General features: G+C 45.7%; 1 protein-coding gene and 1 pseudogene across 1 annotated transcript; one reads left to right on the top strand and one right to left on the bottom strand.

Annotated features, from left to right (window-relative positions):
* The first annotated feature begins 2,353 nt into the window (after positions 1–2,353).
* LOC139169176 (C-type lectin mannose-binding isoform-like) lies at positions 2,354–6,481 on the top strand (annotated as a pseudogene).
* Positions 6,482–7,811: 1,330 nt separating this feature from the next.
* On the bottom strand, positions 7,812–15,529 carry LOC139168845 (C-type lectin lectoxin-Thr1-like). The gene is made up of 5 exons (XM_070754588.1): positions 15,461–15,529; positions 14,481–14,569; positions 13,358–13,498; positions 9,498–9,612; positions 7,812–7,929 (listed from the first exon to the last, which is right to left on the bottom strand). The coding sequence occupies exons 1-5, from the start codon at positions 15,516–15,518 to the stop codon at positions 7,865–7,867; spliced, it is 468 nt and encodes a 155-aa protein (XP_070610689.1). The 5' UTR covers positions 15,519–15,529; the 3' UTR covers positions 7,812–7,864.
* Positions 15,530–24,643: the final 9,114 nt, after the last annotated feature.

Below are 24,643 nucleotides of genomic sequence, written 5' to 3'. Positions count from 1 at the left end.
TTATTTATTATTTATTTATTTATTTATTTATTTATTTATTTGTTTGTTTGTTTATCTATTTGTCTATTTGTCTATTTGTCTATTTGTCTGTCTGTCTGTCTGTCTGTCTGTCTGTCTGTCTGTCTGTCTGTCTGTCTGTCTGTCTATCTATCTATCTATCTATCTATCTATCTATCTATCTATCTATCTATCTATCTATCTATCTATCTATCTATTTATTAGATTAGTATGCCACCCCTCTCCCAAGACTCGGGGCGGCTAACAACAAAATAAAAAGACAATGTAAACAAATCTAATATTAAAAACCCCAATTTAAAAAACCACTCATACATACAAGCACACCATGTATAAATTCTATAAGCCTAGGGGGGAGATAAATTTCAATTCCCCCATGCCTGATGATAGAGGTGGGTTTTAAGGAGCTTGCGAAAGGCGGACTGCATTGGCTGCCGATCTGTTTCTGGACACAATTCAAAGTGTTGGTTATGACCTATAAAGCCCCTCATGGCATAGGACCAGAATATCTCCGAGACTGCCATCTGCCGCATGAATCACAGCAACCAGTGAGGTCCCACAAGTAGGCCTCCTTAGGGTCCCTTTGACCAAACAATGTTGGCTGGGGGGACCTAGGGAAAGAGCCTTCTCTGTGGGGGGGCCGGCCCTCTGGAATCAGCTCCCCCCAGAGGTTTGCACTGCCCCCACCCTTCTCGCCTTCTGAAAAAGTTTAAAAACTCATCTTTGTTGCCAGGCCTGGTATTTTTAAATCTTCCCCCTGACCAATGAATGTTTCTTGTATGATTGTCGAATGAATTGTTGATGGAAGTTTTTAAAATCAGAATTGTGAGGATTGTTTTTTAAATGTATTAGTAATTGGATTGTTTATTATTACTTTTTCTATATGCTGTGAGCCGCCTTGAGTTCTCAAAGAGGGGCAGGACACAAATCCCATTAAACTGAAAGCGAAACTCAGTGTTGGTGACCCTTTCTTTGCTTGAGTGCCAAAAGGGCAAATATAAGAACCTAAGAGGAGCCCTGCTGAATCAGGCCAAAGCCCCTCGAGTCCAGCATTCGGTGTCCCACACTGGCCCCCCAATTGTCCATGGGTATCTTGAGCAGAAAGAGAAGGCAAGACCCTCCCTTACCCTGGACCCCCAACAAATGGGACCCGAGGGAATCCTGCCTGCCTCAACCCACATAGAGGCGGCACATTGACATCCGTTTCAATCACCACCATGGATACACTTGGCATCCATGAATCTGTCTCATCCTGCCTTGAAGCTCTCCAGGCTGACAGCTGTCACGACCTCTTCTGGAAGGGAATCCCATCAACCAAGGACCCTCTGGGGGAAGAAATATTTCCCTTGATTTGTCCTCACTTTCTTCCCTCTGAACTTTAGAGAGGGCCCCCTTGTCCTAGTATTGTGTGAGAGAGAAAAGGATTTTTCTCTATCCACCTTTTTCAATCCCATGCAGGATTTTATACCCTTCCATCAAGTCCCCTCTTTAAACGCCATCTTTCAAGGCTGAAGAGACCAAGGCCTTGCAACCTGGTTTCATAAGGGAGGGGCTCCATTGCCTTGATCATACTTCTTGCCCCTTTTTTGCACCTTTTCTCTCCTTCTTGAGGTGACCAGAACTGTACACAGGACTCCAAGTGTGGCCTCACCATCAATTTTTACAGAGGAAAGACAACACTTGCTGACCTGTTTTTGATTCCCTTCCTAATCATGCCAAGCAATGTGCAATAGGGTGTGTTCACATGCCCACACCCACAATGCAATGCCCTCCCCCTTTGCATGCGTGCACAACCCCCCCCCCACGCTGCCCCCTCCCCATGGATGTACGCATGCCTCATGGAAGCCTCAGGACTTCCAGTAGGCCCATTGAGTCTGTTTTTTGCCCACTCCAGGTTTCAGGAGGCTTTCCTGGAGTCCATGGAGGACAAAAACAGACTTACCAGAAGTTCGTTTCTGACTTCCGGGAGGCCCGTTGGGTCTGTTTCTTGCCAAGTTCCAGGTTGCTTCTCTCCTTGATTGGTTCCCACCCGTGGCTTCTTCTCTTGCCATCTGGAGCTTTGCAGAATAGGGGGACTTCTTCTTCTCTGAGAGAGGTCTTCCTGCGAGAGAATTCCTCAGGAAACCCATCCCCACCCCGGCCATTGGGCAGAGCCACTGGGCTCCCATCCAAGCCATTGCCTGACCACGAGGGGAGAAACACCTGAGCGACTGCAAACCTGCAAGACAAAATCTGGGGTTCTCAGCCTGGGGGGGGGGCAGATTGGATGTGGGGCTCCCCTTTCATGAGCAGCTCTCATTTCCCCTCCCAATTTGCCCCTCTGCAGGAAAAGAAGACCATGGGGAGATTCATCTTTGGGAGCCTCGGCTTGCTGGTGGTGGCCCTCTGCCTAAGTGGTGAGTTCGAGATGGTCGAACATATTGGTGATTTATTGGTTTGTGTGTGAGTTTGATTGGATTTTTACAATGGGTTTTATTTTTAATATGTAATATTTGACTTTTATAATATTGTAACATTGCACTGTATTAATTATTGTTGTAAGCTGCGCTGAGTCCCACAGGATTGGGCAGCATAGAATTACATTGAATTAAATTGAATTGAACTGAACTGAATTGAACTGAACTGAACTAAACTAAACTAAACTAAACGCAACGCAACGCAACTCAACTCAACTCAATTCCATTCAATTCCATTCCATTCAATTCTGGCTGGGAAGGAAGATCTCCTCCTCTTCCTCCTCCTTCCCACTGAGCTTCCTCTCTTCCCACGCAGGATCCAAAGGCTGTTGCCCTCGTGATTGGCTCCCCAGGAATGGGTTTTGCTACAAGGTCTTCGAGGAACCAAAGAACTGGAATGACTCAGAGGTGGTTGTTGTGGTTGTTGTTGTTATTATTATTTATTAGATTTGTATGCCCGCCCCTCTCCGAAGACTCGACTAGCAGCGTTTGTGTCTGTGTGCTTGTGAATTTCCCAGTTCAGGCAGAGGAGAAGTCTGGGCAGACCCTTGCAGAGCCCCCAAGACCCCTCTGGCTGGGCTGGAAACCCACCAAGGGAGGCCTGGATGCAGGGGTGGGCTGCTGCCTGGACGGGGGGGGAGAGAACACAGTGGGGTAGCAAAACTGGAGCCCCACCCCAGAGCACCCAATTTGCACTGAAAGATGTTGAAAGAAAGTGTAGGGCGTCCTGCATAAGCCACACCCACAGTGGGGTAGTAAAAAAGTTGGTAGCCCTTCACTGCCTGGGTGGGTGGGTGAAAAATCAGTAAAGATCATGATTTTAGTGGTTACCCCCGACCATAAGTCCAGGGTCAGTTCTCCCAGCAGAGCGGTAAGCTGAATGGCAATGCCCAATTGGTTGGATTGTAAAATAATAATAATAATTTCATTTTCATTTCATTTTATTGGATTTGCATGCTGCCCCTCTCTGTAGACTTGGGGCAGCTAACAACAGTGGTAAAAACAACTTGTGACAATCCAATACTAAAGTAGCTAAAAACCCTTATTTTAAAACCAATCATACATACAAACGTACCATACATAAATTGTGGAAGCCTAGGGGGAAAGACTATCTTAATTCCCCCATGCCTGACGACAGAGGTGGGTTTTAAGAAGCTTACGAAAGGCAAGAAGGGTGGGGGCTATTCTAATCTCTGGGGGGTGTTGGTTCCAGAGGGTCGGGGCCACCACAGAGAAGGCTCTTCCCCTGGGTTCCAAGGTGCCAGAATAGAAGCTTTAGTTCCTAACACCAGGGGAAATGGATCTTTTCCCATGGTCTTAGGCAACACCTGTGAAATGGTCGTTGCACTGCCAAGGGGTCCTGACCCCCAGGTGGAGAACCGGTAGATGAAATCTAGACAATAGACTTCCTGAGAGTTTGCCCCCAACTCTGGCTGCCTTCTTCAGACATCTTGGGACCAGGCACAGGAACCAAATCTTGCACCAGGAAGCTCATGCGTGTGAGATTTCTCCGATCTTGGTGGGGTTTCGCTTCATGTTTTTTAGGCTTCATGATTCCTGAGGGGCCACTGTCGTCCCCCCCAGGAACCCAATACTGCCTGGGACCACCTTGATCTTGAAGTGATGGGGATCTGAGATTGTAACCAATGAATAAATTAGCAATAGCAACAGCACTTAGACTTAATATATTATTCAGAGTATAAGACACACGTTTTTCCACCGTAAAAGAGGCAGATAATTTGGGTGCATCTTATACTCTGAATGTAGCTTTTTCCCCCCAACCCTAACCAGGTGCTAACAATCTTCCCAGCTCTTACCTTGCAGGCATTTTCATTGTTACTCTCTGCGAAGAATGTTTTCCAAGCTCTAAGTCTTTGCAGGCTTTTTTCATTGCTCTAATTTGCTCTCAATAAGTTTTTCCCCAGCTCTAACCAGATGCTAACGATGTCCCCAGCTCTTACTGGCTTGCAAGCTCTTTCATTGTTACTCTCTGCAAAAAATGTTTTCCAAACCCTAATGCATTGCAGTGTTTTTTCCATTGCTCTACTTGCTCCGACTGTTTCTTTCCAGGTGCTAATGATGTTCCCAGCTCTTACTGGCTTGCAAGCTCTTTCATTGTTACTCTCTCCAAATAAAGTTTTTTTAAAGCCCTAACCAGGGGATAAAATAATGTGCTGAAGCTGACCAGACTAAGGACGCTGGCCAGATGAAAACTAAAACCTCCCCCAAAACTAAGATGGGTCTTTAGTGCGCCTTATACTACAAAAAGAATACAGTATATGCCACCTAATAGTGCTTTCCAGCCCTCTCTAAGTAGTTTAACAGAGTCTTGGAAGGATGGAGGGATGAGTCAACCTTGACCCTGGTGGGATTTGAACTGCCACATTGCAGGCAGCCAATAGTCCACAGAAGTGCCCTGCATTACTGCACTCTAACCTTTGTGCCACTAAGGTTCAGCGAATACATTCATGATTTAGTTAGAGATGCACATATGAGTAGTTGTTCAAGAGCTGCAGACTCTGGCCAGGACATCCTCGGGGGTCAACAGAATCAACTCTCTGCTCTTTCCCACATCAGTCTGCACCTCTTTTTCTATTCTTGTTCCAGATGTTCTGCAGGAAGCACAAGCCAGGTTGCCACCTCGCCTCCATCCACAGCATGGCAGAATCAGCCGACTTGGCCGAGTAACTGACTGACTATCTCACAAAGAAAACTCAGGTCTGGATTGGACTGATTGATCGACGGAAGGTAGGTCTCTTTCTCTTTCTTTCTTTGTTTGTTTAATTTAATTTAATTTGCAGGCCGCCCTCCTCCTCGTAGACTCAGGGCAGCTTACAACAATAAAACAAAGTCAACAATTTTAAAATACATAATATTAAGGTGACCTTAGTCCTTTTTTTGTAGGTTCCGTCCTTCCTCGAAAAGTGTCCTCCTACCTCTCCTCCTTTTTGATATTTTGAAACATAGGTTCACCATCACGGGAGTAGTGTGTACATGACAGCAGTATTCCAGTATTTGAGGGGTTGCCATGAAGAGGAGCGGGTGCATCAGAAGGCAAAAAACAAAGGATGGGAACTTGAACAAGGAGAGAAGCAACATGCAAGAATGTTCCTAACAATGAGGACAATTAACCGGTGGAAGGACGTGCCTTCAGAATTGTGGGGGTTTCATCACTGGACGTTTTGAGAAGAGACTGGACAGTCATTTTCAGGAATGGTATAGGGCAGTGATGGTGAACCTATCTGCTGGCACACGAGCTATTGTCCTAACTCAGCTCCAACATGCATGGGTGTGCTGGGCAGCAGATATTTGGCTCACACAGAGGCTCTGGGGGGCGTTTTTGGCTTCCAGGGAGCCTGTGGGAGGATGGGGGAGGGCGTTTTTACCCTCTCCTGGCTTCAGGAAATCCTTGGGGGCCTGGAGAGGGTGAAACACAAGCCTACTGTTGTTGGGAGGAAATGGGCTGTTTCTGGCCTCCAGAAGGCCTCCAGGGAGCAGAGGAAGCTGTTTTTGTCCTCCCCAGGCATTGAATTATGGGTGTGGGCATTCACATATGTGTGAAAGCATGCACACACACCCTTTTGGCACCTGAGGGAAAAAGGGTTCACCATCACTGGCATAGGGTCTCCTGCTCGAACCGGGGGTTGAAATAAAAGACCTCCAAAGTCCTTTCCAACTACATTCTGTTTGAGAGATTGAGAGAGGAGGAGAGATGATATATATTTGCTCTGTCTTGAAAAGCATTCCACTGTGATCTGAGCCCCGCAGAATCAAATCCTCTTCCTCCGTGGGCTAATGTGGATTCCTTGTCATTCCAGCAACGCAACTGGGAATGGTCAGACAGATCCTGCATCGACTACCTGTCCTGGAATCCAGGAGAGCCCAACAACAATCAGAATAACGAGTACTGTGTCCACCTCTTGGCCAGGACAGGTATGGCAAGGTGGTGGGGACACAACTGGGGGTATCCGCAGACCCAGCCAGGAGCTCTGGAAACAGCCAAGGCGTAGAATTCTGCGTGCCTCCTTTTCCCGCCCAGACCGGTGGATCGGCTCCTTCTCTCCCTTCTGGTCCCCTCCCCCACAGCCGGCTTTAGGGATCGCTCCCTCCGCACTCTTCTCTTTGCCCAAAGCAACGGGCGCCATTGCAGAATGTAGGTGAACACACCTGTGCTAAAGCTACGGCCTAGCCCAGGGATGGCGAACCTATGGCACAGGGGGCACAGGGGGCACGTGGAGCCATATCTGCTGGCCCTCAAGCTGTTGCCCTAGCTCAGCTCCAACGTGCATGTGTGTGCCAGCCAGCTGATTTTTGGCTCTCACAGAGGCTGTGGGAGGGGATTTTTGTTTCCAGAGAGCCTCCAGGGGGGGTGGGAGAGAGCATTTTCCCTCCCCTGGCTCCAGAGAAGCTCTTGAAGCCTGGGGAGGGTGAAACATGAGCCTATTGAGCCCACCAGAAGTTTGGAAACAGACAATTTCCGGCCTCCGGAGGGCTTCCAGGGGCCGGCGGAAGCTGTTTTCGCTCTCCTGGGACACTGAATTATGGGTGTGGGCACTCGCGCATGCGTGATAGCGTGCACGCATGCTCTTTTGGCACCCAAGGAGAAAATGGTTCGCCATCACTGGCCTAGCCTCTCAAGCGCTAGCCGTGAGGGTTTCCCACAGTTCTGAAACATAAAAACCTAGAAGACTGACGCCAGAAAAAGACCTTATGATCCATCTAGTCTGCCCTTATACTATTTCCTGTATTTTATCTTAGGATGGATCTATGTTTCTCCCAGGCATATTTCAATTCAGTGACTGTGGATTTACCAGCCACGTCTGCTGGAAGTTTGTTCCAAGCATCTACTACTCTTTCAGTAAAATAGAAGCTCTGAAAGCTCAAAAGTGTGCCTCTTCCTCCTCCTCTTCCTCTCTTCTCCTACCCCCTTTCCAAGGTTTCTTCTGGAGGAGAGCACAGTCACTCATCCCCTCATCCCCTACAGTCTTGATTATTGCAATGTGCTCTACATGGGGCAACCCTCGAAGAGGGTTCAGAGACCACAGATAGTCCAGAATGCAGCCATGTGAACTCAGTCTGCTCCGTATCTGACCCAGGAAACCACGTGGGTCATCAATGTAAAATGTTTTAGGGGCAAGAAACTGGGTTCCCAACCTTCCAATTAAAATGAGATGAACCTGCAAGAGAGCAACATAGCAGCACCGCTCCCCATTAAGGCCAGCCCTTGCCACGCAGAGGATTGAAATCACCACAGTCTCCTGGCTCTGCAGAATAAAAGAGATCAGTCAGATTTTATTTGATCTTCTGGTCCACCAGGATGAGCAAAATCAGGTCCAAGCTACAGAAAACATCCATGAAGCGAAGGTTTCATCAATGTGGAGCAGGAAGAGGAGCTATGGGCACTTGCAGAGAAACGGCTTCAATTTCTCACAGTTCGAAACCCTCCAGTGGAAATATCCTGGTCAGGAAAAGAAAGTGTTGATTGCCCTTGGGAAGTGACTCCATCAGAGCCCCATAAGATCATTCTGATGGCCTCCCCCTCATTCTCAGGAGATCATGAGGACACCACAGTTGGAGATACTCATCTGTCAAAATGAGCTTAGGATTCAGTAACCCAGATAATATACCCACTCATCAAATTTATTTTGTTTGGGGTTTTTAGGCTGTTCGTGTGTTGGGTTTTGAAGTGTATGTTGTGAGTGGTCCATGTCTGGCTCAGCTAGTCACGGATTTTGAGGATTAAGAGATGGATGAGTACTGGCATCACAGGCCTGTGTTCTTAGCACCTGAGTCTGAGAGTGAGCGTGAGGGAGAGTTGGGACTGAGGAACCACCAGAGACCGTAGCACCCCCAGTTGTGGGATTGAGTGAATCAGAGGACGAGGGGGAATTAGAGGAGCAGTACCCCCAGTTAGATGTAAGAGTCAGGAGAATGTGGTCTAGGCAGGAATATCTGAAAAGAAGGGGTTCTTGGTGTTAGCAGATCTATGGGACATTTGGCCACACCTTGCCAGTATATAAGGGAAAGTCATGGGAAAAGAGGTTGTGGTGAATAATGTTTATCATCATGGTGGTTGGTGAATTTTTCTGCTTTCACAGACTTTTTGTTCATACCAGTTTCATGTGCTGCTGAGTTTTATTTAACTGTAAGGTTGGTCAAAATGCCAGAATCATTTCAAGGACACTTGGCTCGCAGTTTGGGTGGCTCATTAGCTGGGAACGCTTCCAGCATGGAATGATCTAGAGTTAACCAGTTTTTGCCTGAAATTTTGTTAAGAAGTAATACTTTTGCCATGATCAATGTTTAAAAAGTGTGTGTGGCCTTTATTTTTGGTCATTGACCTGTTCCGGACAGAACAGTGTATAAGGCATTTGTCAACTTTTTTCTTCTTTATTCTTTTAGTGGCCGAGACTTGTCTGACTATGATGGGCTAGACAGGGGTCCCCAACATCTGAGCAGAAGCTCATGACTGGGCCATAAAGGATTTGGAACTGGGCAGTGGAAGTGGCAAGCAACACAGGGACACATCTGCACTTGCCTGACCAGTGGCTGAAAGGGTCTGCAAAAGCTCCATTCGCCAGCCACTCGCACGGAACCATCCCCCTTCCCCTGGTCCACAAAGCCAGAAAGATTGGGGAACTCAGGGTAGAAGATTGATGGACATTTAAGCAGAAAAGAGGAGGAGGAGTCAGCTACACCTACAGGATTCTTTTCATCCAATCATGTCATGCACTAATTCAGGGGTGTCAAACTGAAGGCCCGCATGCTGAATATTGATGATGTGGCCACGGGGATGCGTCGAAGGTTGTAAGTGTGAAAAATGTTCATGTCAAGTTTTTCCATTGATATTGTAGTTTTGAACAGTCATTAAGTGAACTATTGTAAGCCGATAACTACCTATATAACTGTTTTAAATAAATAAATAAATAAATAAATAAGGAGTGGTTGACAGTTGCCCATAGTTCCAAGATCCTCATCCTTGCTTTGAATTGCACCCCAGCTGCTTCCCCCAACATCTTGGCTCACCTGAACCCTGTTGGAGCTGAGCACAGAACTCGTCGTCCTCCGAGCGATCAGGCTCGTTTCTTGCCCAGGCTGCGTGGTTGGTTGCGGATCTGTCTGCCCACGTCCATTGGCCTCTCTGTAATGACAGGGAAGCCACCTTAGAGACCTAGGACCAGCCATCGTGTATTCTATTGACTCTCATCTATCACTGAAGACTTTGACTGTTAGACGTTCAGATTCTTGAGGAGACTAGCATGGATTAGACACGTACCCATTTGTGTAGTATTCCTTGTGTAGGTGAAAGGCCATATTGCTGGGCAAACCCAGATGTGACCTGAAACTGCACATGAGTGCTTGGTTCACATTATGCTGTTAGCATAAGTTAGCATGCGTTTTGCTCAGGCTTTGCAATTACGGATTTCTGGGTAGGCCTGGGAAAAGTTCTGGGAAAGTTCATGTTCTCGGGAATGGTGATATCATCAAAGGGATGGGAGTACTATCTGGTACCATTAGACAAATTCCTTTGCCTAGCTTTCTCACAGGTTTCCTGTAAACTTTTATCACATACCTGCAGCATTATCTATAGACGTTGGCATGTTTGTTAATTCAGCATCATGATGAACTGTGCATGTGTATTAGCTGGTTAGGTTATAGAGAAAAGAGAATTTTAAAAGGATGCTGTGTGAAATACGTTTAGGATTAGTTAGGATTAGTTAGGATAACTTGCTGCTTTTGGCTCTTTTAGCTTCTTGGCATTCTTCACATTCTTCGACCATGGCATCCTTCTCCGCCGGCTGGAGGGGTTGGGAGTGGGAGGCACTGTTCTTCAGTGGTTCTCCTCCTACCTCTCCGGTTGGTCGCAGTCGGTGTTAGTGGGGGGTCAGAGGACGACCTCTAGGTCTCTCCCTTGTGGGGTCCCTCAGGGGTCGGTCCTCTCTCCGCTGCTATTCAATATGTACATGAAACCGCTGGGTGAGATCATCCAAGGGCATGGGGTGAGGTATCATCAATGCGCCGATGATACCCAGTTATACATCTCCACCCCATGTCCAGTCAACAAAGCAGTGGAAGTGATGTGCCAGTGCCTGGAGGCTGTTGGGGCCTGGATGGGTGTCAACAAACTCAAACTCAACCCTGACAAGACAGAGTGGTTTTGGGTCTTACCTCCCAAGGATAATTCCATCTGTCTGTCCATTATCCTGGGGGGGGACCACTGACCCCCCTCAGAGAGGGTTCGCAACTTGGGCGTCCTCCTCGATCCACAGCTGACATTGGAACATCAACTTTCGGCTGTGGCGAGGAGGGCATTTGCCCAGGTTCGCCTGGTGCACCAGTTGCGGCCCTATTTGGATAGGGAGTCACTGCTCACAGTCACTCATGCCCTCATCACCTCGAGGTTCAATTACTGCAACGCTCTCTACATGGGGCTACCTTTGAAAAGTGTTCGGAAACTTCAGATCGTGCAGAACGCAGCTGCGAGAGCCATCGTGGGGCTTCCAAGATTCACCCACGTTTCTGCAACACTCCGTGGCTTGCATTGGCTGCCGATCAGTTTCTGGTCACAATTCAAAGTGTTGGTCATGACCTTTAAAGCCCTACATGGCATTGGACCAGATTACCTCTGGAACCGCCTTATTGGTCGCACAAATCCCAGCGACCAATAAGGTCCCACAGAGTTGGCCTTCTCCGGGTCCCGTTGACTAAACAATGTCGTTTGGCAGGCCCCAGGGGAAGAGCCTTCTCTGTGGCGGCCCCGGCCCTCTGGAACCAACTCCCCCTGAAGATTAGAACTGCCCCCACCCTCCCTGTCTTTCACAAACTACTCAAGACTCACTTATACCGCCAGGCATGGGGGAGTTGAGATATTCCTTCCCCCTAGGCCATTACAAGTTATGCATGGTATGTTTGTGTGTATGTTTGGTTTTATAATAAGGGTTTTTAGTTGTTTTATTATTGGGTTGTTACATTCTGTTTTTATCATTGTTGTTAGCTGCCCCAAGTCTACGGAGAGGGCGGCATACAAATCCAATAAATAATAATAATAATAATAATAATAATAATAATAATAATAATAATAATATTATTATTATTAGTATTATTATTATTATTATTATTATTATTATTATTATTATTATTTCACTAATAAAGTAAGGCCTTTGGCTTTTTTCATCCTGCAATGATCTTTGTCTATCTTTGAATTCTTAGTAACAACACAACACATTTGAACAACCTTGGTTCTTGATTTCTTTTCGGGACCACTGTGTTGTTGTCACAAAGAAACACTTGTATTCACAAAGTCACCTGGAACTGAGCTCAATTCCAGGGAAATGACCTTCTTTCTACACAACCAAGCACCTTTCATGAATGGAAAGGAACAGAGCACAGGATGAAAGGAGCAATTTCTGCCCAAAATAAATGGAGGGGAAGAAAGAACAACACTCCCAGGTTGAGACTCGCAGTCCCAAAATTAACGACCCACCAGAGTTTCAAGAAGCCTTCGAGACCCTTCAATGGACCCTGAAGATGAAGGCAGACTGAAGGAGGAGCTGAGGGTGAGAGGTGGCCTGGATCCTGAGATGGGGGAGGGAGAAGGACCCGATCTTTGCAGGTTAAAAGACAACAGTCAGTTCTTCAAGGGGGTAGGACTACTTACAGGACCTTCTTCTGCCGTACACCTGCTAGCAACCGATTCGGGCCCACAGGGTTAGCCTCCTCCGGGTCCCATTGGCTAGGCAATGTCAGCTGCCAGGGCCACGTGGGAGGGCCTTCTCTGTGGCAGCACCAGTTCTCTGGAACTAACTGCCCCCAGAGATCCAGAATGCGCCCACCCTCCTGGCCTTCCAGAAAGCCATTAAAACCTGGCTCTGCTGGCAGGTCTGGGGCCATTGAGCTATACCACCTAGCTCTGGCCAAAGAAGTAATGAATGATTTTCGTATCAAGGTTTTTAATTGTTTTCACATTATTTTTTAATTTATTTTATTTATTTATTAGTTGGACTTGTATGCCGCCCCTCTCCGAAGACTTAATTGTTGTACAGCCGCCCAGAGTCTGGAAAGAATTGGATGGCTTATACTGTATTTTTTGGAGTATAAGACACACCTTTTTCCTCCCTAAAAGGGGCTGATAATTAGGGTGTGTCTTATACTCTGAGTGTAGCTCCTCCCCCCCCAGCCCTAACTAGCTGCTAACAATGTTCCCAGCTCTTCCCTTGCAGGCTCTTTCATTCTTTCTCTCTGCAAAGAATGTTTTCCAAGCCATAAATCTTTCCAGGGTTTTTTTCATTGCTCTAACTTCCTTCCGATACGTTTCTTTCCAGCCCTAACCAGGTGTTAACAATATTCCCAGCTCTTACTGGCTTGCAAGCTCTTTCATTGTTACTCTCTGTGAAGAATGTTTTCCAAGTCCTAAGTCTTTCCAGGGTTTTTTCATTGCTTTGATCTGCTCTGAATAAGTTTATTTCCAGCCTTAAACAGGTGCTAACAATATTCCCAGCTCTTATTGGCTTGCAAACTCTTTCATTGTTACTCTCTGAATAAAGTTTTTTTAAAGTCCTAAGCAGGGGATAAAACAATGTGCTGGCTAAGGACACTATACAAATGAAGACCTGGTAAGCAGATTATTTCCCCCCTTTTGCTCCCTTGAAACTAAGGTGAGTCATATACTCCCAAAACATGGTAAATTAAATTAAATTAAATTAAATTAAATGTTGGTGAGGGCCAGGAGACACAGCATTGGAGGAAATCACGTTGTTCATAGGTTTTGTCCAAGGTGAGAGCTTTTGTGGGAGAGATATGTACCTTCTATTGGGAGATCCATCTAAAAAGCCTCATAGAAATGGTAAGTATGGATTTGTGAACATGTGCAACAGAAGGAGACCTACTTGAGATGGGTCATGAAATCCAATCCAGACATTTCCGCCACTTCTGAGATTGCGGGAAACATATCCAGCCAAGGCAGTTGACTCTTCAACGCTATGGATGGAGGCGAGGTGACAGTCTGGCCTGTAGTTCGTGCAGTACATCTGGGAAGGAGCCACAAGGGAGAAAGGCACTTGTTAAGGAGGCAAGCAAGTGTGTGTGTGTGTGTGTGTGTGTGTGTGTGTGTGTGTTAGTTTGTGAAAGTGATCAAAGAGTCAGGGAATTCTTTCCAGCCCTAACCAGATGCTAATGATGTTCCCAGTTCTTACTCGCTTGCAAGCTCCTTCATTGTTACTCTCTGCAAAGAATGTTTTCCAAGCCCTAAGTCTTTGCAGGGTTTTTTCCATTGCTCTACTTGCTCCGACTGTTTCATTCCAGCCCTAACCATATGCTAATGATGTTCCCAGCTCTTATTGGCTTGCAAGCTCTTTCATTGTTACTCTCTCCCAATAAGGCTTTTTTTAAACCCTAACCAGGGGATAAATAATGTGCTGGCTAAGCATGCTGGCCAGATGAACACCTTGTAAGCAGATTCTTCTCCCCATTTTGCTCCCCCAAAACTAAGGTGTGACTTATACTCTGGTGCATCTTATGCTCCAAAACTACGGTAATTACCCTTATGCTTATCTACTACTAGGACTGTAGCCATCTGATAAGACCCTTTAAACATTTCAGCGAAGCCGTTTGAAAGATTTAAGTTTTCATTTGAACAAACCTGAACTCTAAATAAGTCTTGTAAATAGTCAATCCTTTATTATTGAAAACTGGTGGTGGGCATCTATTTTCTGGGGGCCTCGGTGCTAGAACATAACAGAAGGTCTGAAGATGCCACCAGAGTTGCCAGTGAAACATCAGGAAATCGAGTTGATGCTCTGCACTGCCCAACGGCTACCAGCCACGAAAGCCCACAGCAGTATCTCACCCAGAGAACACTCGCGTTTCAGAGTCCCCTGAGATAAGGGTCCTTTTCATGCACACAGCCTAGTGGCTCTCCACTGCAGCCCACCCAGAGGGGACTTAGAGGGCTGTGCCTAGACTTCTCCTCCGCCTGGCCTAGGATGTTCACAGAGACACAGCACGTCTAACCTCAGCATCGTTCCAGTTCTTGTGGTGGTCAAAGACCTTGTAGCAAAACGTTTGCATGGAGAGCTGATCACTGGGACAATGTCTGGCTCCTGTGTGGGAAGAGAGGAAGCCCCATGAAAAGATGGCCAAGAGTGGAGGAGGAGGAAGAGGAAGAGGAAGAGGAGGAGGAGGAGACAGTGGATTCTGCTTACAGTCCTACATTGCAAACATCTTTGATGACAATGAATTGAAAAGGGCTTGGGCTGCAAACAGAGCAGGTGCCTTTGGTTTAGCCTTGGCTAATTCCTCTGAAAGTACGTGACGTCTGTCAGTCTGTCCTTTTGGGTTGGTTTGTTGTTCAGTGAAAACGGATTCCTTCAAGAACCAGGTTAAGTCGGTTTAACCTTTGCCCACTTGGATCTCTGGTGCCAGTTGTGAAGTTTCATCAGCCGGTCTGACTTAGCAACACTTATCCCCACTTTGGCTGCAACCTAGCTAGGCTGCTGAAACGTGGTTTATGTGGGTCTGAAGATGTGAGTATAGGATGAGAGGGGTTGGCAAAATATGTTTACTGACCCCTCACATCCTGGACATAAATTGTTTCAACTCCCACCCTCAAAATGTCGCTATAGAGCACCACGCACCAAGACAACTAGACACAAGAACAGTCTTTTCCCCGAATGCCATCACTCTGCTAAACAAATAATTCCCTCAACACTGTCAAACTATTCATCAGCTATGATAACCTATCTTTCATTAAACCTTTAACTATCAATTAAAGAGTCTGAATTTTGATTGCATTAATTCTGCTTTGTTTTTCCCTTGTGGCCAACAGCACTGGGCCTTGTAGCAGAGAAAGAAGGCCAGCTCTAAATTCTGGAACACATCAAATGGGAATGGAAGCAATTCCAGGGAGGGGAGTTTGAAAGTGGGGGAGGTCTAAGCAGGAAGGGGGTCAGAGGCAAGAGAATTGGCCTCTCCGGACATGAGAGGGAACTCACCTGTTAGGGAGAAGGCCACCACCAGCAAGCCCAGGCTCACAAAGATGAATCTCCCCATGGTCTCCTTTCCTGCAGAAAAGAACAGGGAGGGCAGAAGAAGAAGCTGTCTCTCTCTCTCTGTCTCTCTCTCTCTGTCTCTCTCTCTCTCTCTCTCTCTTTCTTTCTCTCTCTCTCTCTGTTTTCTCTCTCTCCATCTGAAGTGACCTCTTGCAAGGAACTGCAGGCAAAGTCCTGGTTCCAGCAGAGGTCTGTAGGAAGGTCCTTAAGACAGGGGTCTATGGGGGATCTTGGGTGGGGGAGAAAGAGGGAATCTTCAGGAAAAGTTAGGTTTCAGTTTATTGGATTTATATGGCGCCCTCTCCGAAGACTCAGGGTGGCTTGTGTTGTGAGCCGCCCCGAGTCTTCGGAGAGGGACGACATACAAATCTAATAATCCAGTCTGCCTCCTTGGTCCCCCAGCAGCTTCGGTGGGTCAGAGTGGATCCTGCATTACTCTATAAAGGGGAGAAGGACCCTCTTTCCCCAGAAAGGCTCTTCCCCACAGATCCCTTGCTCCCCACCTCCCACAGATCCCCTGCTGGAACCTGGACTTCAGATGCAGCCCCTTCAACAGCCCCTTCAGATGGAGAAAGAAAGGCAGAACTGATGGAGGGGCCTCACCTGGAGAGCTGCACTCACCTGTCCCTTTGCCTCCACAGGTAGCAAGTCTGCTCAGTGGCCACTCCAGGCTTGTCCTCCTGCAAAGGGAACGGGGGGCATTTATAGGCAAGGAAGGAGAGGGGGGAGAGGAGGCAGAGGGAGACACAAATGGCTTCGCTTCAGGATTTCTGCTCCTGATTAACAACCTGGAAGAAGCTTCTTTGCACCACTAATTTTGGAACATGATAAGGGTACAGAACGTTTACTCCTGGGGGTTTAATCAGATGCATTGATTGATTGATTGATTGATTGATTGGGAACAGTGTTTCCCAACCTTTCTCGCCTTCCGCAAGACTCTATGTTTCCAGGCATGGGGTAATTAATATATCCCCTCTCTGACTAGAAAGATTTATGTATGGTGACAATAGCGTAATTTTTGATTGTTTTAATGATAGTGGGCTTTTAGCTACAGTTTGTAATTATTAGATTTGTACTGCATTGTTTATTGTTGTTGTGAGTCTTCAGAGAGGGGCGGCATACAAGTCTAATAAATTATTATTATTATTATTATTATTATTATTATTATTATTATTATTAATTATTGGTGGACCAGAGGAAGAGGAGGTGGCTGCAGAGGTTGGGGATAATTCCAGATGTACATCGCTCACATAAATGTAGCTGTCAGGCCGAAGCCCTTGTCTGGAGTTAGAGACTTTGGCCTTCCACAAGTAGTAAAAGGACTGTGGGACTTGGGGAGGGTGGTTGCAGTGGCGGGAAGCAGCCGGTGTTCACAGTTGTGCGGCTCTGGTAGGAAAATCCCACATGCATGCACAGCTGTGTGCCCCCGACGTGCCCCTGCGTGAGATTTGGCTTCTGTACATGCACAGCCAGCCAAATCTTGCGCGAGGTCACAGGAGAGAGCGAGATTTCGGCTACTTTCATGGATTTTTGCTTCTGCGCATGTAGAAGGGAGGGAAAGGGGATTTAAACATGACCTCTTGCAATGTGCACTTGGATTCATTTCTGGAACACCAGCTACAAACTACAGCAGGAGCCAAAGGTAGAATGAAGCTAGTCAGATTTGCCCTCTTTCTCCTGCTGTGTCTCCCAGCCCTGGTGCAACTTAATGAACCCGGAGCCAGCTAACAAGTCCCAGATGTGAGTTTCCCCCTAGAGGGTCACTGCTAAGTGGCCTCTCAGCTCTACTCCCTGCAGGAATATTCTCAAGGCCTGCACACAAAGGCACATTTCCCCCCACCTATGAGTTACCACCTGTTACAGGTAATGCAGGAACCAGGAATGAGCTTCTAAATGTCTCCCTTCCTGCTCTGTGGGGAGAGTTTTGGCTGAGGCCACCTCTCATCTCTTTGTGTCCAAATCCAGCTGTGGGAGAACTTTGGGAGAAGGTGATTCTTCTTCTGCCATGGCTGAGGTCTTCCGAGGGTGGGTTGACCAGCACAGGTGAGCCTCTTTGTGGTCCATCCAGCATCCTCAACTGAACTAGGAAGGGAACAGAGGCAATGTCCTTAACAAGACTTTTAGGATTTGGAAGGTCAAGAAGGGTAGGCATCTTTTGTGTTGACACTGGGAGTAAGTCAAGCATTCATCTTCCATGGAGATCACAACATGTCCAAGGGCATGATTTGGGCTGGGTTTAGCCCCACAATTATTGAGATAATTTTGATATTACTGAGGGAGAAGGAACCCTGAAATGGAGAAAACGTGACCATATCAATTAGAATAGACCTGGAAGAGACCTTTGAGGTCTTCTAGACCAATCCCTTGCTCAAGAAAGAGACTCTAGACTGTCCGAGACAAATGGCTTTCCAGTCCCTTCTTAAAAATCTCCAGTGACGAAGCACCCATCACTTCTGGAGGCAAGGAGTTCCACTGGTTAATTGTCCTCAGGGTTAGGAAGTTTCTCCTTAATTCCTGGTTGCTTCTCTCCTTGGTGAGTTTCCATCCATTGTTTCTCTTCTTGCCTTCTCATGCTTTGGGAAATAAGTTGACCCCCTCCTCTTTCTGGCAGCCCCTCAAATACTGGAACATTGTTATCATGTCACCCTTAGTCCTTCTTTTTTTTTTAGGCTGTCCATGCCCAACTCTTGCAACCCTTCTTCATCTGTTTTTCTCTCCAGGCTTTTAATCATCTTAGTTGCTTTTCTTTCAACTTTTCTTTTCAAAGTTTCAACATCTTTTTTTGTAATGTGAGCAAAGCTGGATGCAGTATCCCAGGTGTCATCTTACTAAGACTTTATAAAGTGGTACTAATATTCCATGTGATTTTGACTATATAGTTCTGTTATATGAGCTTTCTTGTCTGTTGTTGCTGCATGTGGCTGGCTCGTGTGGACCCCAAGGCCCCTTTCACAGCAACTGTTCTTGAGCTAGGTTTGGCCTCATTTTTATTTCTACCTTTGGTTTTTCCTGCCCAGGTGTAAATCCTTGCTTTTCTCCACATTAAATGTCATGTTGTTGGATAGAGCCCATCATTCAAGTCTTCTGGGGTGTTGACTATTCCTACCAACTTAGTGCCACCTGCAAAGTTGATGAGTTCCCCTTTCATTCCCTCATCTGAGTCATTTATTAAGATAATGAAAAGCACTTGGCCTAAGGTGGAATCTTGTGGTGCCCCACTGCTTCCTTCCTTCCATGTAGACATAGTCTCATTAAGGAGGACTCACCGAGTGTGGTTTGTCCGCCAGTTACAAATATATCTGGGGGTGAAGCTGTCTATCCCATATTTTTACTAAGAAGCAGGTTGTGGGCTACTTTGTCAAATGCCTTGATGAAGTTTATTATGTCCACATCATTTTCTTGGTCTACTAATTGATCACTCTGTACAAGAATGAAATAAGATTGATTGGGCATGACCTGTTTCTGCTGGTACTAGTTATAACTTCATTTGTTTCTAGATGTTTACAGAACTGTTTTTTATTATTATTTTTCCAGTATCTTCCCAGGCATTAATGTTATGTTGATTGGTTTGTAATTTCCTGGGTCTGTGTCCCCCCCCCCCGTCTTTTTTTCCTTTTTTGAAGATGGGAACCACATCAGCTCTTTCCTAATTCTCTGGTAGTACCCCAGTACGCCAATATTTTTAAATTTATTTATTGTTAGAGTTGAAAGGGACCATGACGGCCATCGAGTTCAACCCCCTGTCCAAGCAGGAACCCTAGAGAACACCAGTCAAGTGGCAGTTCAATCTTCTCTTAAAAATGTCCAGAGTGTTGGAGTTCACAACATCCGCTGGTAGGTTGTTCCATTGGTTGATCGCTCTGACTGTCAGGAAGTTCCTCCTTATCTCCATGTTGAATCTCTCCTTGGTCAGCTTCCAGCCGTTGTTCCTCGTCCGGCCGTCTGGTGCCCTGGAGAATAAAGTGATCCCCTCCTCTCTGTGACATCCCCTCGTATACTTGTAGACTGCTATCATGTCCGCTCTGGCCCTCCTTTTCTCTAGGCTATCCATGCCCAGTTCCCTCAGTCTCTCTTTGTAAGTCTTGGTTTCCAATCCCTTAATCATCTTGGTTGCTCTTTTTTGCACCTTCTCCAGAGTTTCAGTGTCTCTTTTGAAGTGTGGTGACCAGAACTGTCTGATACAAAGATTCTGAGATAACATCTGCCATCTCCTTCAGAACTCTGGGATGTAATCCATCAGGTACTAGTGATTTATATTCATCAAGATCTAACAGGTATGCTCGTACCATTGTCTTGCTTTTTAAAATTGTAAATTTTAATTTCTAGTCTGTATTTTACAGTTATGGACAATAGTTTCGTTTTGTCTGAAGACTGGTGCAAAGAATGAGTTGAGCAGCTCTGCTTTCTCTCTGCTGCCCGACAGTTCCTTGTTGTCTTCTTTCTTTAGTGGACGGACTGTTTTCTTGACCTCACCCTGGGAATAATTTTAATTCAAAAGAAGAGAATGATAGAGTTGGAAACCACAGTAAAAAATATGACTTCAGTAACCGAGTTGTCGAAGCGTGGAACTCATTACTGGACTCCATAGTGTCATCCACAAACCCCCAACACTTTACCCTTGGATTATCCATGGTTGACCTGTCCAGATTCCTAAGAGGTCAGTAAAGGGCGAGTACAAGTGCACTAGAGTGCCTTCCGTCCCCTGTCCTATTGCTCTCCTATATCTCCTATCCCTTTCTTCTATTCCTTTATCTTCTCTTCTATTCTTTCATTGATATGTTCTATTACTTTATCTTCTTTTCTATTCTTTCATAGATATATTTTACTATGAGTATCACCTCTATAGCCTTCATCATGTATTTTACTATGTGTATACCCACTAAAAACCCTCATTGTGTATTGGACAAAACCAATCAATCAATAAACAGAAGTCGGCAGCCTTCAGCCTCCAGTTGCAGCAGCAGGAGCAACTTGGCCGCCTCGCATTGGGAATAAAACCAGGAAACATTTATGTAGATTCCAGAGGTGCCTGCAGGAAGAGACCCAGGTTAGGTTCATCATGGACAAACAGAGTGTTCGTGACAAGCCATTGGACAGAGATTAAGCAAGGCCATTAATCTGTGCATCCAAACCACAAAAACGCTGGCAATTACCATGGTTCAAGCACATCCAGGAAATGAATTAGCGACACAGTGGCTGAGCAGGCTCCAAAGAAATGATTGCATTTGTTCTTCTACATGAAACTGGTCCCTGCAATCTGGCTGCAGAGAGATACAGCATAAGAGAGGGGAAAGAGGAGGGGTGGGATTCTTCTTCTTCACCAGAAGAGCCCCTCATTCCTCCACTCGAAACAGAATCCCCCACGAAACTAGACTTACAATCCTGGGTCTTGAAAGCTTAGAACTACGACGCCTTAAACATGATCTAAGTATGTTGCAATGTCCTGCCTGTCAAAGACTACTTCAGCTTCAACCACAACAACAAACTATCCTGCAACCTGCAGCTCCTCCACTGCAAAAATATATGGACAACTCATCTAGATAAAGGGAAATCTACAGATGCAATTTATATTGACTTCTGCAAAGCCTTTGATTCAGTGGTCCACGCAAACTACTCCTAAAACATAAATCCTATGGCATCTCAGGATCCCTCCATAGCTGGATTACAGCATTCCTGTCAAACAGACAACAAGTGGTCAAAATAGGAAGCACCATATCCACCCCCGTCCCAGTTAAAAGCGGTGTTCCCCAAGGTAGTGTACTGGGACCAATGCTCTTCATTCTCTACATCAATGACCTTTGCGATTACATCACAAGCAACTGTGTCCTCTTCGCCGATGATGTAAAACTCTTCAACACCTCCGATAACACAACTACTCTCCAAAAAGACCTTGATGCTGTTTCTGAGTGGTCTAACACATGGCAACTCCAAATCTCAACTAGCAAATGCTCTGTCCTACACATTGGGAAGAAGAATCTGAACCCCAAATACGACTGTAAATAATATGACTTCAGTAACCGAGTTGTCGAAGCATGGAATTCATTACCGGACTCTATAGTGTCATCCCCAAACCCCTAACACTTTACCCTTAGATTATCTACGGTTGACCTATCCAGATTCCTAAGAGGTCAGTAAGGGGCAAGTACAAGTGCACAAGAGTGCCTTCCGTCCCCTGCCCTATTGCTCTCCTATACCTCCTATCCCTTTCTTCTATTCCTATATCTCTTCTTCTATTCTTTCATTGATATGTTCCATTCCTATATCTTCTATCATTTCCATTCCTATATCTTCTATTATTTCTTAGATATATTTTACTATGAGTATCTCCTCTATAACCTTCATCATGTATTTTACTATATGTATATAGATATATACCCACTAAAACCCTCATTGTGTATTGGACAAAATAAATAAATAAATAAATAAAATAAATAAACACAAGAGCACACAACAGATTCAAGCTTAATATTAACCGCTCCAAACTTGACTGTAAAAAATATGACTTAATAATCTGGTTGTCGAAGCGTGGACCTGATTACCAGACTCTGTAGTATCAGCCCCAAACCCCCAACACTTTACCCTTAGACTATCCACGGTTGACCTATCCAGATTCCTAAGAGGTCAGTAAGGGGCGTACATAAGCGCACTATAGTGCCGTCCGTCCCCTGTCCTATAGTCTCTCCTATATCTCATATTGCTTCTCTACTATATCCTCTATAACCTTCATTGTGTATTATTGTGTATTGGACAAAACAAATAAATTTAAAAAAATTAAAAATGAGATGGACAAGAGGATTTAAGGAAGGACAGAGTGTGCTAAGTTAACTTTGGTGCCAGGTTTTTTTTAATTTTAATCTTTTATAGGGCATGTATTGCATTATTTGATAACTGACTTAATTTTACTTGTGGATTGGGAACCACCCAGAATTCAACATATAGTTTTGTGACTATATAAATGTTTTAAACAATAAAATCTGACTCGCCCTCAGGGATTCAAGCTGTCTGTCTTTAGCCTATTACTAGATATTTTATGCAAAGAAGCTACTTCCTGGTTTTCAGATATAAATTTCCTTCCAATATAAAGCAATTTGTCTCTACCTTCACCCAAAATCCCTCCCCCCCAAAGAAACCCACCCCCTTGTCTGGCTTTTGCCCAGACTATAAATTCCTCCATTCGCTTCTGCAGCAGACTTATTTTTATTTTTATTTATTTATTTGTTTTGTCAAGTGTGTGAAGGAGCCAAATGTGATCAGGGAATGCAATCAAAAGCATTAATCCCCTTTGCTAAAAATATAAATCAAATAAGACCTTCAGAGGAGCCCTGCTGAATGGGGCCAAAGCCCATCGAGTCCAGCATTCTGTGTCCCACAGTGGCCCCCCAATTGTCCATGGGGATCTTGAGCAGAAGGAGAAGGCAAGACCCTCCTTTTCCCCTGACCCCCAACAAATGGGACCCAAGGGGACCCTGCCTGCCTCCACCAACATAGAGGCGGCACTTGGACATCCGTTTCAATAACCACCTATGATACACTTGGCATCCATGAATCTATCTCATGCTGCCTTGAAGCTCAATCCCATCAACCAAGGACCGTCTGGGTGAAGAAATATTTCCCGTCATTTGTCCTCCCTTTCTTACCTATGGGCTTTAGGGAGGGGGCCCTCGTCCTAGTATTGTGTGATAGAGAAAATAATTCTCCTCTATCCACCTTTTCCATCCCATGCTTTGCATGGGAATAGCTTTGCATGGGAATGGACACATAGCTGGGCTAAGCAGGAGAGTTAAAAAGCATAAGGCCAGAGGCATGGCTTGCTTTGTGTAATTCCCATGTGCTTTAGGCACAATGCAGGAGGGAGCAAAACCACAGGCTCACAAGTGTTGCTCAAACATTACTAAACGAAGCACATGGAGGACGCACCAACTGGCTGAAATGACAGCTACATTATGAAAGCCTCTGAACAACCCATGTACACGTGTGTCTGTGCCTGTGTGGGGTTGGTAACACATGACACCCTGATGTTCACGTTTGGGGGTTTTGTGGTTTGGGGGTATAAAAGACCTGGCTGAGGTCCTCCTTCTGCACAGAGCGACTTCCTCCTGCTCCAGTCTCCACCTCCAGGTGTTTATTTGGGCTTCAACACCCCAGACAAGGGCCCAGAGTTGGACAGGTGAGTGTGCTGCTCTCCCACCTGGGGGGGGAGGGGACACAGCAGGTGAGGTCCTTGAGTGAGATCCTTCCTGGGAGTCTCTATCCCAGAAGCAGTGATGGGCTCCTACAGGTACGGTCAGGTATGGAGAACTGGTAGAAATATTTTGGGAGGGAGGCTAATAATGTGAGGATTCTCACTTAATGAAGAAGACAAAAAGTGTTGAGAGGTCCACAGTCTTCAGGGTGGCACAGAGATCTAGAGCAATGATGGGCTCCTACGGGTACGGTCAGGTATGCAGAACCGGTGGAAAACATTTGAATTTTTCTTTCTTCCCCTTCTGGGCTCTGGGAATGTTTTTTCTATCACAGTAAACGAGGTTGAATGTGTATAATTTTAGAAGAGATGTGCATACACATACTGTTGATATAGTAGATAATGTATATTTTTGTGTACCTGTGTGTAATATGCATATGTTTTTTCTATTGCAGTAAATGAGGTTGAATGTGTAGAATTTTAGAAGAGCTGTCCGTGTGTGTACATACAGATACAGTTGATATAGTAGATCATATATATTTTTGTGTGCCTGTGTGTAATATGCATGTGCACATATAGCATACATACATAGAATTAAATAGTATATTTTGGATATTCAGTAATAGCAAATAGAGAGGGAAATTGTCTCTCTTTGAGGCAAAAAGAGGCCAGGCACCCTCACCCAAACCCTTGAGGTGAGTGACGTTAAGTTGGCCACCTTTAAGCCAGTCACATGACCTTTAAGCTACTCCTGTCACATGATCGTCAAGCCACTCTCGCCTGGTCACATGACCGGCAAGCCACACCCACAAAATAAGCCACACCCACCGTGTGGTAGTAAAACATTTTGCAGCCCTTTGCTGCCATTTGAAGGGACCTCTTTAAAGTTGCTGCAGGTTCCAGCAGGGGTTCAGGCAAGGATCAAGGGATCCATTGGGAGAGAG

This window comes from Erythrolamprus reginae, chromosome 6 (genome assembly GCF_031021105.1).
Source record: "Erythrolamprus reginae isolate rEryReg1 chromosome 6, rEryReg1.hap1, whole genome shotgun sequence".
In the NCBI taxonomy this organism is placed as follows: Eukaryota; Metazoa; Chordata; class Lepidosauria; order Squamata; family Dipsadidae; genus Erythrolamprus; species Erythrolamprus reginae.
The sequence above is the reverse complement of the archived record's forward strand: the minus strand, read 5'-3'. Positions and strand labels throughout refer to the sequence as shown.